Genomic DNA, 13,621 nt, shown 5'->3' with positions numbered 1-13,621 from the left:
TCGCGATCTCTTACGAAGAAATAACCTTAACTTGGTTGTATAAAATCAACGATCTATCGAGCGTATTCATTTCTCAATTATTGACCAAATCGACGATCTTTTAATCAATTTCTGTTACATTTTGAACCAATAATAATCCAATTTCCCAGGAAGCCAATAAAAGATGCGAAAAGAAGATCTCTTTTCGACATCCTCGACGCGTCTATCCGACCACTTTGAACAAGAACAACTTGATCCTCGGTTTCCGGTAATCTTCTTATATATATATATATATAAGAAAAAAGCTGGCCACCTTCCAACGTTATACGTCGATTCCAACGAGGAGCATCATAACCTCCTCGTGACATCTTCCTCGATTTTTCTCTTATCACGATGTTTTTCATCGGCTTCTCTCCTCCTCCTCCTCGCTTGTTCCAATGTATATATATATCATCGGTAAAATGGTAGAGAAGGTATCGAGAACGGGTTGAATCGCCGTAGTTGGAGTGGCTGAATCTGACTGGAACGAAGATTTGGACGAGTAGTCATTTTGAAGTCGGAATGGAGAAGTGGAGGGCTCGAAGAGCATTACACGCGTATCATCGTTTCATCGATCGTTTCGATTTAGGTGGCGATCCGCGCTTCCCGAGAGGCGAGTAGAAATCGATGAAAATACGGGAGGGAAATTGAAAGGAAGGGTTGGAGAAGGTGGTTCCCGCTCGAAATCCGCCGCACTCGGCTAATCCATCTGTTGCAAGGAATCTTTTTTCCCTCCTCCTCGTCACATTCGGAAGAAGGGAAGTGGGTCACTCGGTTGAATGGTAGCCAGGACATTGTATTATTCAATATGGCCTCGGCTAGCTGGCCGCGGCGACACACTTCTTTTTCATCGTCGAGCGACATTGTTCGGGCATAGCCGGTGTCTATAGAAACGTTTCTAAAGCTGGCTCTCTTCAATGAGCTGTCGCACCTGCGTGGTGGCAGCTCCACTATGCCAGCTTGTCGTTAACATCCTAACAAAGGAAAACCTCGAAAGTGCTCGAAACATGGTTGATATTCGGAACACGGTTACAAAATACATAGCAGGTTTCGCGATAAAGTTGAGCTCGTCCTCGTGAAATTGCTGTATTCCTAGTACTCCGTCGCTGCTGAATTTCCTTCCATCCTTGACGTGGCCTCTTTTTGGCAAGATAAATATGTGATGATAATTTCAGGGATAATTTAAAACGTCTTCATAACTGTTCAACTCTCCATGCTTTCTTTCAACTTTGAAATCGAACATGTGAAATTCTCAATATGCGACTCGATTACCCAAATCACTTTCAACTTGCAAGTTTCCACTTGTGAAAGAAATAATCTCGAGAGTTCTCTTTAAGGAAATAAGAGAAGATTGTTGAGATCCATTTCTATAATTAATTTTTTTAAAATTGGTATAGAATTCTTCGATCTTCGTACATCCTTATCAAAAAGCTTCATTCAGAATTGAAATATGGCTTAATCGATTGATTAAAGTACTGTTGATCCAAGATCGATTCTTGGGGAAATGAATGAGATTGAAAATTTTAAAGCCACTTAGAAAGAGAAAGAGAGGGAGAGAGAGAGAGATGGTGCAGAAACGAGAGAGAGGTTTGATTAACGTTTCGCGTATTCGAGACGATTGATACGAAATACTCCTGATATATATCGAAAGGAATACAGGAAAAAAAGAAAAAAAAGAAAAAAAATAAATTCCAGTGGACGGTGTTCCAATTTGGTTAAAAGTTTCGTAGCCAGAACAACGTATTTTACGATTGTCGTTGGTAGCTGGTAGTGACCAGGTATCAAGCTTGTGTTTCTATTCCCCTTCGTCGAAACAATTCCAGCAGTTTGGGTAAAAAAATTTATTCGATCGATACACGCCTTTTTTTCTTTCGTCTCGATAACTCTCGTTCGTACTCTCTGGTTTATCGAATCGTGATCCAATTGTGGAATTAAAGAAACTTCTTTATTTTCTTCTAAACCACCTTGTACGTTGTTGTGCGAGTGCATCACGAACTTGATATTTAAGCGTATCTTTTATTCAATCCGTAATTTGGATAGAAATATCTATTTTTTTTTTTTATATATATTTAATTTGAAAGGCAACGAAAATTGTTTCGTTACGGATTTTTATCATAAGAGTGAAATAAAATTCATTTTGGAGAGATATAATGTATTCTTTATTTATCATTTCTTTTTTTTTTTTAATTCAAATTTTCGGACGAAATATCCTAATAAAAGATACGCGAGATATCCATCTCCAATAGCCGATATTAAAACGATGAAATATTTTATCCATAGCATCTATGACATCATGCGATATTACCATGCTAGGGAATTTTTTATCCCAAATTTTCAGATAAAATTTTCGAATCTTAATAAAAGATACAGGATATATCTCGATCGATATTAAACCGATATTAAACCACGATGAGATATATTTTATTATCTCGCTATCAAAAAGAATCTTTAACTTAATAATAATTCCAGAATATTCTTCTAAATTCCCTTCTCTAAATTTTTGACCGATTCGTAATTAATCGAATCACAAAATCTGTTCGATCAAATCTGTTCGAAAAGATCGCGCTTCATCAAAATTGTACAGTGTCTGTCTCTACAATATCCTATATAAATTAAATAACCGTTATAAGACAAATCTCGTCTCGAAATTTATTTCCACTATCGTTCGTCCCAAGATGAAATCTCGCGCTTCACTCGATCCGTCGCCGATAATTTTCCAAGGCGCATCGCGATATTGTCGCGAACGAATCCAATTCGACGAAGAAGAACGAAGACGTCCACGTCTGATTCGATAAAAATTGCCCACCCCCTCTCGAGAAGGGCTGATAACTCCGACGAAGGAAGGCAAGGAGGGTATAAAGTATAAGGGAAAAGTTACGACACTGGCTCGGCTCCGTTTCATAGATGGACGCGTTGACCCAAGCCACGACCGGATATTACAACGGGATAAGGCCACTCCACTTTGTATCGGGTATATAATAGGAGAAATTCCAACTGAGAATCCGCGAAAAGTAATATCGTTATCGGGAATCGGATGTCGGATGGCGTGTACAAGGTGACCAGGGGGAATCGGAAACCGCGTTTGATTCCGCCCCGTATTATTTCCTCTTTCACGAGTTTCCGTTTTTTACGAAGAAAATAAATAATGATAAATAAGTGGAGGTTTTTTTTAGATATTTTATATTCATTATTTTTTTAATAGAAATCGCGTTTCGATCATTTCAATTTTATCGTATCGACGAAATATTCGTTTCTAAAGCTACCTTTTCTTTAAAATTGGATATTAATGGATTCGATATTTGCACAGTTGGATACGGTTCACTCGATTTGAACGAGTTGTAGGTTATCCGTTTCCAACAACGATATCGGCATAATTTTTCTCTTATCTAAACGAATTTTCAATTTCCTCTTGTCTTTCCAGTTAAAAAAAACTTGTTTCATTTTTTCGATTTCAGAAATTCGGATTATAAGAACGAAAATGGATATTAATACACAGAGTTAAGGGTTACTTGCGATCGTTCTTCATATTTTCCACGAAAATTTAATTCTACCTCATACAACAAACTGATTGTAATTTGCACGATAAAACAAATGACCGCCAATAATCCCGATACTCCAATACTAAGAAAATGGCGAAATTCGTTCGATACCCCTTATCGTCACAATGGCGGCAACAAGGGTTCGAGAAGAAGAACGCTTGCAGGCAGAAGCTACAGGTCAGGGGCAGGGAAGGGGCACGTTGAACGGACACTTGCGTATAAAGGACTGTTGGGCGTGAAAATCTCAATGAAAATCGACAATGTCCGCGAGAGCGAGAGAAGAGGAGGAAGGTGCACGATCGTGGACGAAGGATATCCTCTTCCAATGATTGTTCACAGAGCGAAGACGATCTCGAAGAAGATCTATCTATCTCGCGTTTTTCCTCCCTTTCGCAACCCGCCTCGCTTCGTATCATTGCGAGATCCTTTCTCCCCTTCCTCCCCTCCTCTCTCGCTCTATTTCCCTCTTTAACTTTTACGATCGAGCCCCACCCCCGGTTTCATAGGGAAAGTTCATCTTCCCCCCCCCCCTGCCTCCGTCTAGCCGTCTAGCTTTGTGCAACGAGAAATGCGCGCGGAATCGTTATTTCCTCCCCCGTGCATCCCTGCTCCTCCTTCTGCGTATACAGCGTTTGAAAAAAAAAAGTTAAGGGAGAAATTTCGAGGGCGAATTTGCCAGGATGGAAAGCCTCTTTTCAAATACGAGCTGGAATCTGACCTGGTATTCAATTCTTCGAATTAGAGTGAATTGTAAACACACGGGAGAAAACATCCATCGCTGCTACTACGACTGCTCCCTCCCCTCCATTTTTTTCCTGAATCGGGCACATTTGGAAAATAAGCTCGGGGGATGAAAGGAGTTTTCAATTTTCGAAGGATTTAATTGTTGCTGGAAAAAGGAGAAAGAATTTATATCGTTGTTACGTGCAGATGGTGATAAACCATGATAACAATATTTCTATCACCATTTCTTGATTAAAAGCATGCAATACAATCTTGGCATACAAAGACGGAAAGAATGGAAAATTTTTTAATCTTCGAAACGTAAAAAAAATCTTAAAATTGGTGTTTGGAAATTGACAATTCTTAATCTCAGAGGAACGAAACCGTGGACGGAAGAAGAAACGTAAATTTCAATCTTCCGTAAAACGGCCATTTCAAATAAATTAAATCGTCTACGAAGCGCATCTGTACGCGCCCTTTTCTTTCTTCTCTACTTTCACTTTTCTAAGAAAAAAAAAAAAAAAAAAAAAAAAAAAACTACCTTAAGCTCCATAAATAACACGGATAATAATAATCGAGAAATTTTCGAATTTTTCCCCATCGTTTCCTATCTCTCGACGCCACTACTATTATACTACTTCCGTTCGTCCCTTCGAACTGGAATTCGATAAAAATGAACGAGCGACACGTACCTGTATCTCTGAGTGTCCATTTCCTTCCGTTCCTCGGCGATGGCCTCGTTCAGGTCCCTGTTCGGATCGATCCCTCTAGGAGTCGGATTGCTGGCAAGCAGATTGTCGTTGCTGACGAATTCCACCTCGACGTCGTCCTCGTGATACGTTTCCGTCAACGTGTACTCGCGTAGCTGTAACACACCAGAGATACCAAGTTTGTCGTTCGAAGAATCGAAAGAATTATTATTATATATCGTCGATCGAGACGAAATTTCGAATTTCAATTTTAGAAGAATTTCTAATGCGACAAAAGATGCGACAAAAGGTTGATCAGTCGTTAGTGGAATCGCTCGAAATTTGGCCCAATATTCGCTTCGAATAAATTATTTGAACCGGATCCTGGTAGCTGGATTCGAGGTGAGCGCGAACTTTGCGCAACGAAGCTCGCTTAAATTAACCGATAATACCTGTCGGATAAGTAATTGGTCGAAATAAGCTGAATACTAATTGCGAATTTCCATAATAGTTTACGAGTCTTCTTCTTGAAATTCCTGTCCTATTTCACATGGAAAAATCGAAGTCGTGAACTTGCAAACCTTAATGGAACAACCGTGTTTTATCTGTTCGAATGGAAGATCGAATTGATTCCAATTTTATTCGAGAATCTTTTTATGGACTTTTGGTCAAATAATTTTTTCAACATATGGTATCGTCGCTGATGTACGCCATTAAGTTTCATTTAATCTTGTATTAAATTGTTAATACGAGAAATTCTTATAGAGACAAGATTGAATACGAAACATTGAAAATTCGGATAATTAAGAAAGTACGATTGATATCAATGAAACGAGAATTTTTTTATCATTCCAGATACTTAATCTTTAAACCGTTCAAATTGATTCTCTTTATTCCAATATTTAAGAATCCTTTTTGCCAAGATAACCACATTTTCGATAATTTCGTCGATAATTTTCGATCACTCGTTTCCGATGCACGTCATCAAATTTCGTAATCGTATTAAATCGTCACGATCGAGAAATCTTTCGGGCTATAGGATAAGATAGCAATTAAACATTGAAACTACGGATAATTTCAATGTAACGAGAATTCTTTTAATCACCCAGTCATTCCAGATACACGATCTTTAAATTTAATAAAATTTAATTAAATTTATCAAATTGATTTTTTCCTAACGTAAACACATTTTCGATAATTTCTTTGATACACGCCATCAAGTTTCGTCGTTAAATTCTTGAGAGATCGTTTATTCGGCTATATAGAGACGAGATTTCAATTTCATTCCAAAATGCAAAATTCGGATAATTGGGACAATCGATCGATTAATTTATCGATGCAAAGAGAATTTCTTTTTTTATCGCCGACCCATATTCCAGATATATATATATACGTATCGTCGAATTGATTCGGAATCGCGTGTACGTACCGTTACATGAAACTCAATTTGGGGCGGGGGATGGTTGGCCAACGTTGTCGAATGAAATTTTCAAAAGCGACAATCCAACCGAGCCACCGAGTCACGAACCGAGTTTCCACTCCGTGATTAGTTCCATTCCTGTCGCGGAGTGGATATCCCGGGGGACGTGGCAAGTATCGGGTCCGCAGAGCCCCGATTGATCGGCCCAATCGGATTAAAGGGAATATCGAAGACTCTGCGAAGCTCCTCTCTTTTCGACGCGCCCTTCTCGCCACGGATGTTTCTCTCGCAACAAGTATGGATCTCCTTTTTCTTTTTCTTTTTTTTTTTGGGGGGGGGGCAACGAAGAGAGAAGGAAGTCGAACGACGGGGAGTGGGGGGGCTTTTGTTGGAAGGCTGTAGCGGAAAAGTTTGCCATGGTTATCGTGAACGGTGAACACACGCCGTTAACCGGGATGAAACACGATATTTGGCGTGTAGATACAGGTTTGAATATTCTTCTTTATCTTATCTGGTGTTGTGTTAGATATCGTAGCGTAGGAGTAACATGTTATTTATTATATTCGTAGTTTTTGGAGAAATTTTTGGATGCGAATTTTATACATTAAATTCATGCGATCGAGTATCTTTATTGTATCCATAGCGATTGTATTGATGATATCGAGTGAAAGATACGTACGTGGAAAGTTTTATAGAATTGGCGGTAATCCATGAGTAATTTGGAACGACACGTGAAATAGAATTATTATAAAAGGCATAACAATTTTTTAAATAATAATTACAAACGAACTGCAAATCATTATGTGAAAAATTAATACACTTAAAATTTGTTCGTTTTTTAAAAAAGTCATCATCGATCCTTTTACAACAACAACAACAACAACAACTCTAAAACGGAACACTGGGACTAATTCTATTCTTTCCATTCGAGTGCATTCGTCTTTTTCCCCCGGGCGAGCTTTTTTTCCCGCGTTTTTTCCCTTCTTCTTTTTTCCCCCTTTTCTTTATCAGTGATCGTGTTTCGCTCAATAGGAACCCGTACTTCTGCCACGGACGCTGATAATCGATTGGAAGCCATAATTGGAGGCTGCCACCGTACGTGAAACAATTAATTAGACCTTAATTAGCGCTCGGCCCAGTTTCAAAGCCTCTGACAGCGGGTTGGTATCCGGAGGAAGCTGGAACTTCGTCATCGTATTACTCTCGAAAACTCGTCCAACAGATAAAAGAACAGGTTTCGCCCATCTTCCATTTAATCCTTCCCCCCTCCTCCATTGACGAGACCTTATCGCCGTGTAATTAATCCCCCTCCGCCAAGCTGTGGAATACGATACTAATTCCATATTCCTCCGAGTAGATCTACTCGTCCAATTTTCCAATTTCTGATCTTCGACCTCGATGTTTTTCGCAAATTTGAAAGAATAATTTTTGAATTCGATCTTCCCTCGAGTGTTCAGATTCTGTTATATTTTCCTTGGATTGCTTGGAAAGACGACGATCGAAGAAAGGATTGTATATTTTACATTTTCCAAGGAACAACGAACGGTTTTCTCGACGGTTCTAGGATCGATATATAATTTCCAAGGTGCTTCAATCGGCGGGACCACTCGTCGCAAAGGGAGAACGATTGGTAATAATCTCTAATTAACATCGTCTACGTGAAGGCGGTCGTCCAATTAATTGGAGAGCTCGAGTGGCTCGTCAGACTCGCATAGTTTCGCAATAAGAGCGCCAACTTTCTCTCCTCCTTTCTTCGATTCTTCGTCGCAAGAGGAAAACCGTAAAAACCGTCGCTCTGCAAATTATCCCGTTAAACCAACCTTGACACGCAAATTCGTAATTCTATTCTGTCTATGAGAGAAATATGTAGACGGATCGTTTGTCTCGTTCACTAAAATTTCCAATCTCAAACAGCTCGCTCCGTGATCGAGTTGCGCTATTCATTATCCTAGTTCACCGAGTCTCTCGAAATCTATCCGAATAGAACGCAAAGCACGATCCACCATTTTAATTTCGATTAAAAACGTAACAATTTTGTGCGCTTCCTTCGTTTCGCGTTATAAATAACAAGCACAAGACGAGATTTTCTTTGGAATGATAAATAAAAGTATTTTCTTTTGCGAATAATTGAGAAACTCACGACGAAAATATTTCTCGATAGTAAAAGATGGATAGAATTTTTAAACATTTTACACAAGAGAAGTTAAATGTCCAATCGTGGAATTTATACCTTTTAAATCTTCGACGGAAACAAACAAAGTCACTCTCGGATGGAATTTCAATCATTTCGCTTAAAGGGGGTAAAAATTTCCAAAAATTTCGCAAAATGTAAAAAAAAAAAGAAAAAACGCTCACAGTGAAAAAAAAAAGGAAAAAAAAATCGTTATTACATCGTGTATTTCAACGAAAATGGCCGATTCGATGGAAACGAATGGGAGGAGAAAGAATAAATAAATAAATAAATAAAATCGAAGGGGGAGAGAGTGCGCGTGCGGTATAAATCTCTCTTGTATTTACGAGCGGGGGTATATATTTACGCGTTCATTTGCTCGGGGCAGTGGTTTGCAGCGCAGAGAGCAGGAAGCCGCTCGGTTCGGTTCGAGGGCAGTGAGAGAGTAAGGGGTTCGTTCGGTTGGCTTCGGGGCGTAAACGCAAATTTGAAAATTCCCCCCTTCTCCCCCCCTTCCTGGTTTCCTGCCGCAAACGACACTTCCTCGTTCATTAACGGCGACCGTGTCGCGGCGTTCGACTTAATCTACGCGTGTATACAAAAACCGAGGGCGCAAAAACCGATAGATCGTGCAGCGAACGAGACGGACGAGAGTGAGAGTGAAAGAGAGAGGGAAGGAGGAAGAGGGAGGAAGAGGGAGAGTGTATGTAGAGATACGGTATTTAGCCGTTGGCAATATACGAGCGACTCGCATAAATTTGGACGATCAGTTTTTGGGCGGCCGACACCGAGGCGAGGCTTCTCGTGGCCCCCGCTTTTTCGAAGATTTTTCAAAGGGAAATAAGCGAGATTGGATCGATTTTTGTCTGGCTCTAACTTCTTTTCGCGACGTCTCGTTCAAACAGATTTTCTTCACTATAGTATTCCCATTGTTTCATCAACTTCCCCTTTTTCGTCAACTTTTAGAATTTAATTTTACGCAGCTTTTACTGATCGATTCGCATGCGATTCTGAGAATCTTTAGATCATTGATGCAATGTTGTTACCAATATCATTGGTAGGGAAAAGAAATCTTTTACTTTAATCGTAGATAATCGTACGCTTTTCAGACGTACTTTGGAAAAATATATTACATATTTTATTTCACTGTGATACGTTCAAATCATTGTTCGAAATACAGTTTTCAAACATAAAAAAAAAAGACATTAATTTGATTAATAAAAACATTAATAATCACAGTTTCAGAATTTATTCTTCTCCGGTTGAGAGAACTGTTCTCGAATCGTTTTCTCGAATAGCTACCATATTCTTCGGCTTTACTGCCTCTTTAGAAAAGCCTCTGATACCTCGCTCCTATTCTCTTCTCCCGCGAAATCCGCGAATCCGGAAGTAAAGCTGCATTTTCTCCCGTGCACGTTAAGATTTTTCTTCATCTAGCTCCGCGATATTCTTTCTTCCCTCGAATCGAGAGAGGATTTTTCCACCCAGGCGGATCTCGTCGTTCCCTTCCATCGCGTGTTCCTCCTCGAATCTCGAATGAAAGGACACCGAGGAGATCCGTATTAATCCAAATCTATATATATATATCGCTCGTTTATTAAACTGGCCGGTGTTTTGCACGCGCTTCGACGCGTTCTAAGGATAATTCTCGACGTTCCACCCTCGTGTTCCGCGCTCGATTCTCCGGATTGAAACGTTTGTTTTAACACCGTTTGCACTGGAAATTTGTAATAAACGTGCAACACGTGATACATCCTGCCCTCGCCCGATGAATTTTCAATGCGCGTCGAATCTGTAGCGAGGTCTCTGCAGGTTTACGTAACAATAGCCATGTATTAGTGGGCAGCTCTCTGTACGAATTGTTCAAATAAAGGGGAATAATGCAATATTATATAAATTATGCCGTTTATACGTGCTCTATTCTCCCTGTACAAATTAATAATTTGTATTTGTCGAGGAAAAACGAGGGGACCAATTTCCGTGGATCCATGGAAAACGCCCGAAGTTAAGTTAATTTCGACGATTCTTTTTCCCCTCTTTTTTTTTTTTTTTAAACGTGACTCTCGTATTCAAATAATTTGCAGTTTTCCCTTTACATACAGGCACGAAAAATTTAAGTAACGAAAAATCTATATACAATTTACGAGCAAGAATAATATATAAAATATCCAAGGAAAGATAGATATTTTATTTTTACGACAGGAACAAAGAATCAGGAATATTCTTATTTTTTCTAACGTGTGTTCACAAAAGTACAAATGAATTTTGCATAATAAACGACGTTCTATTCTTCGCTTCTATTTGCAATATATAAAATACACAAGCAAGAAAAATTTCGTTCAATTTTCGCTGCGTTAAGATTTAAAACGAATTTAAAAAAATTTCAAAAATTTCCTCTCCGACACGCCTCGTCTCGTTCTTAACCTCTCTCTCTCTCTCTCTCTCTTTCTCCGTCCAAACTACTACCACCGAACCTGGAACAACTCTATTCGAAAAAAATATCCTCTCGAACAAGCCCGCCCCCAGCTTTCAAGCGCGAGCGTTCGCGAGCTCGTGAATTTTCATTTTTTCCCCTTTTTCGCAAACAACCCTTTTCCGCTTGTCCGACCGCGAATTTCCATCTGGGCCGAACAGTTTCGCCGCGTTTCAGTCTCGCCCCGCTTCGAATCGGCGACACGAGTTTTCGAAAGTGTTATTACTTCCGGGTACACCGGCGTCGGTCGGTAATGCAGCGTTCCTCGTCCAAGGCGGTGCGGAGAAACATGACACTCCGCGCGGATCGAGAATTCAAAATTAGACTATGACGCACCGCTGCAACTCGGTTCCCCTGTCATTTTCTCCTCCTACCATTACGTCAGCCATTTACCCAAATCCATCGCTCCGACGATGCAACATGTATCAACGTTTGTAAACCGTTTTCGAGTCTCCAAGAATTATCAATCCTCTGTGCATCCGATGCATTCATTGCGTTTCTTTTACAAATAATGAAATTTAACAAATTTTATTTATAAAGTTTTAAAAAGTGGGGGAAATTTTTTAGAATTGAATAATTAACGAATTAAAATAAAATTTAGAGTATATAATCATTAACGAATTAAAATAAAATTTAGAGTATATAATCATTAACGAATAATTATTATGCGAGTGTAATTATATATTATTGGACGATCGATTGGAGAAGAAAAATTTAGACACGCGTAAAAAGATAATTTAACGTTGAGTTTTCAAACAATTTCGAGATAAACTTATTGTTCCCTTGAATTATCAACTTTACTGTCACGTCGATAACTGTAATTTTATCAACTTCATATTCCGGTCTGTCTTATTTGCAAGGGCGAAAACTTTGTGGCTTGTTACACGGTCGATTGTACGACCGCCTTATGGCGAGGAACTTTGTTCCTCGGGTAAATAGGGCAAGGAATATTACGAAGATGACGATTAGAGTTACGACAAGGGGGGAGTTTTTGCTAAAAGAGAAGTTTCGTTGACGAAAATTCGCCGTTAATCTGATTGCTCCGACGATTTTATTAGGGAACACGTTTTAGAGAACACGGTTACTGAAAATTCGAAACAATTTCGGTTGTATGGAATTTGTTGGTTGATCGACTTTCAAAGTTGAAACGTTTTCGTTCAAAGTAATCAAAGTACATGGGAACGGTATAGAAATTAATTCAGTTTTAGAAATCGTTCAATACCTTTTTCAAAATAAATTTATCCTTTGTTTGTTCAACTAAACGATATGAAATTTTTAATTCTTCTTATGACTTTATTGTTCATTATGCCTAAGGTGATCTTCGAATCCTTTGAGTCAGGGTTAATTAAAAAAAATTGAAAGAGTAACCAGTTAAAACTTTCGAATAAAGTAGTTAGTTTAAGTAAAATTAAAATGCTCGTTGAATAACATTTATTCATAGCTATTTCTAATTTGCCTACTACAATTATATTTGCGATTATTATTATTATTATTCGTTTCGAACGATAAATTATCAAAGTAACCTCAACTTATTAAATTTTGCCTATCTCTGACAAAAGAAACATGGCGGTTTTCGATTCAACGAAATCATTGACGCTTCTAATTTGTTTACGTATCTGTAAATAATGTTCGAATCGGAGTTCGTAAATTAACGTAAAAAAAAAAAAAAAAAAAAAATATTCCAAATTTGAATAACTGTAAAAAAAAAAAGAGCGTTAATCTTCTTGATGATATAAATAATTGGTGGCGCGTGGTGTCAAATTTGATGCAATTTCGCGCGAAATAGCTCGTAAACGGATACGCGAGCATTGCATATTTCACGGTCCCTATAAAATTAACTTCCCATGTATATTAATTTTCGTGCAATCGTGCATTAACATGCTCATCCGGCCGACAACGTTCCCATCATGCAACGATAATCACGCGCGTTATCATCGATAAATGTTTGAACGTTTTTACTAACAATTACCCGTAATCAAGTGCCTTGGCCCGTCGATCGGGTTCATTAATTCAAAATAAACGGGAAATAACACGGGCCGTATCGCGGCCATGTCGATGAGCGCAGGAATCACGACGCGTCATTCGATAGAAATTAGATCGAACGGTGTCGACCGCAGATCGTCGTCCCCCACCGAATTCCATCGAATCCCGAACGCAAACCATTTTCCCTTCCCTTTCACGTCTTCGATCCTTCGTTTCTCACGCGTGAAAAATACGAGAACAAGCGCATTTGCGACTAGATTGAAGAAACTCAAAGGAGGAAAGAAATAATTTACACCTCTCCATCGATCCTCGAGCTTCGTTTTTAGAAAACTATTACCGCTACTTTCCACTTCTATTTCCATAATTCCTTCTCCTTTCTCCAATCTCGAGGAAAATGAATCTTTCTCGAGAAAGAAAAGAAAAAAAAAAAAATTTCACCAAGAAATTCATCCCGATGTAAACTTTCGTTCAATCGTTTTTCCAAACCATATTTTTTCCCCAGGGAGAAATATCTTTATAACTTTTGTAACAGATCCGATTTAACTTGGACCTCTTCCCGCGTTAATCCATCGTCGATGGTCAACCGGTTAACCGTGTTTTGACGCA

At 38.9% G+C, this 13,621-nt stretch overlaps 1 protein-coding gene across 1 annotated transcript in view; it reads right to left on the bottom strand.

Moving 5' to 3' along the window:
* LOC122712813 overlaps positions 1 to 13,621 on the bottom strand; it is a 178,370-nt gene that overhangs the window by 9,304 nt on the left and 155,445 nt on the right. The window contains exon 5 of the mRNA XM_043932728.1: positions 4,973 to 5,145. Coding sequence (XP_043788663.1) covers positions 4,973 to 5,145 — 173 coding nt within the window. The remainder of the gene's footprint in view (positions 1 to 4,972; positions 5,146 to 13,621) is intronic.

Source organism: Apis laboriosa, unplaced genomic scaffold (genome assembly GCF_014066325.1).
Source record: "Apis laboriosa isolate Shangri-la unplaced genomic scaffold, ASM1406632v1 scaffold21_cov150, whole genome shotgun sequence".
NCBI lineage: Eukaryota > Metazoa > Arthropoda > Insecta > Hymenoptera > Apidae > Apis > Apis laboriosa.
Note: the sequence above shows the minus strand (reverse complement) of the source record. Positions and strands in the feature narration are given on the sequence as shown.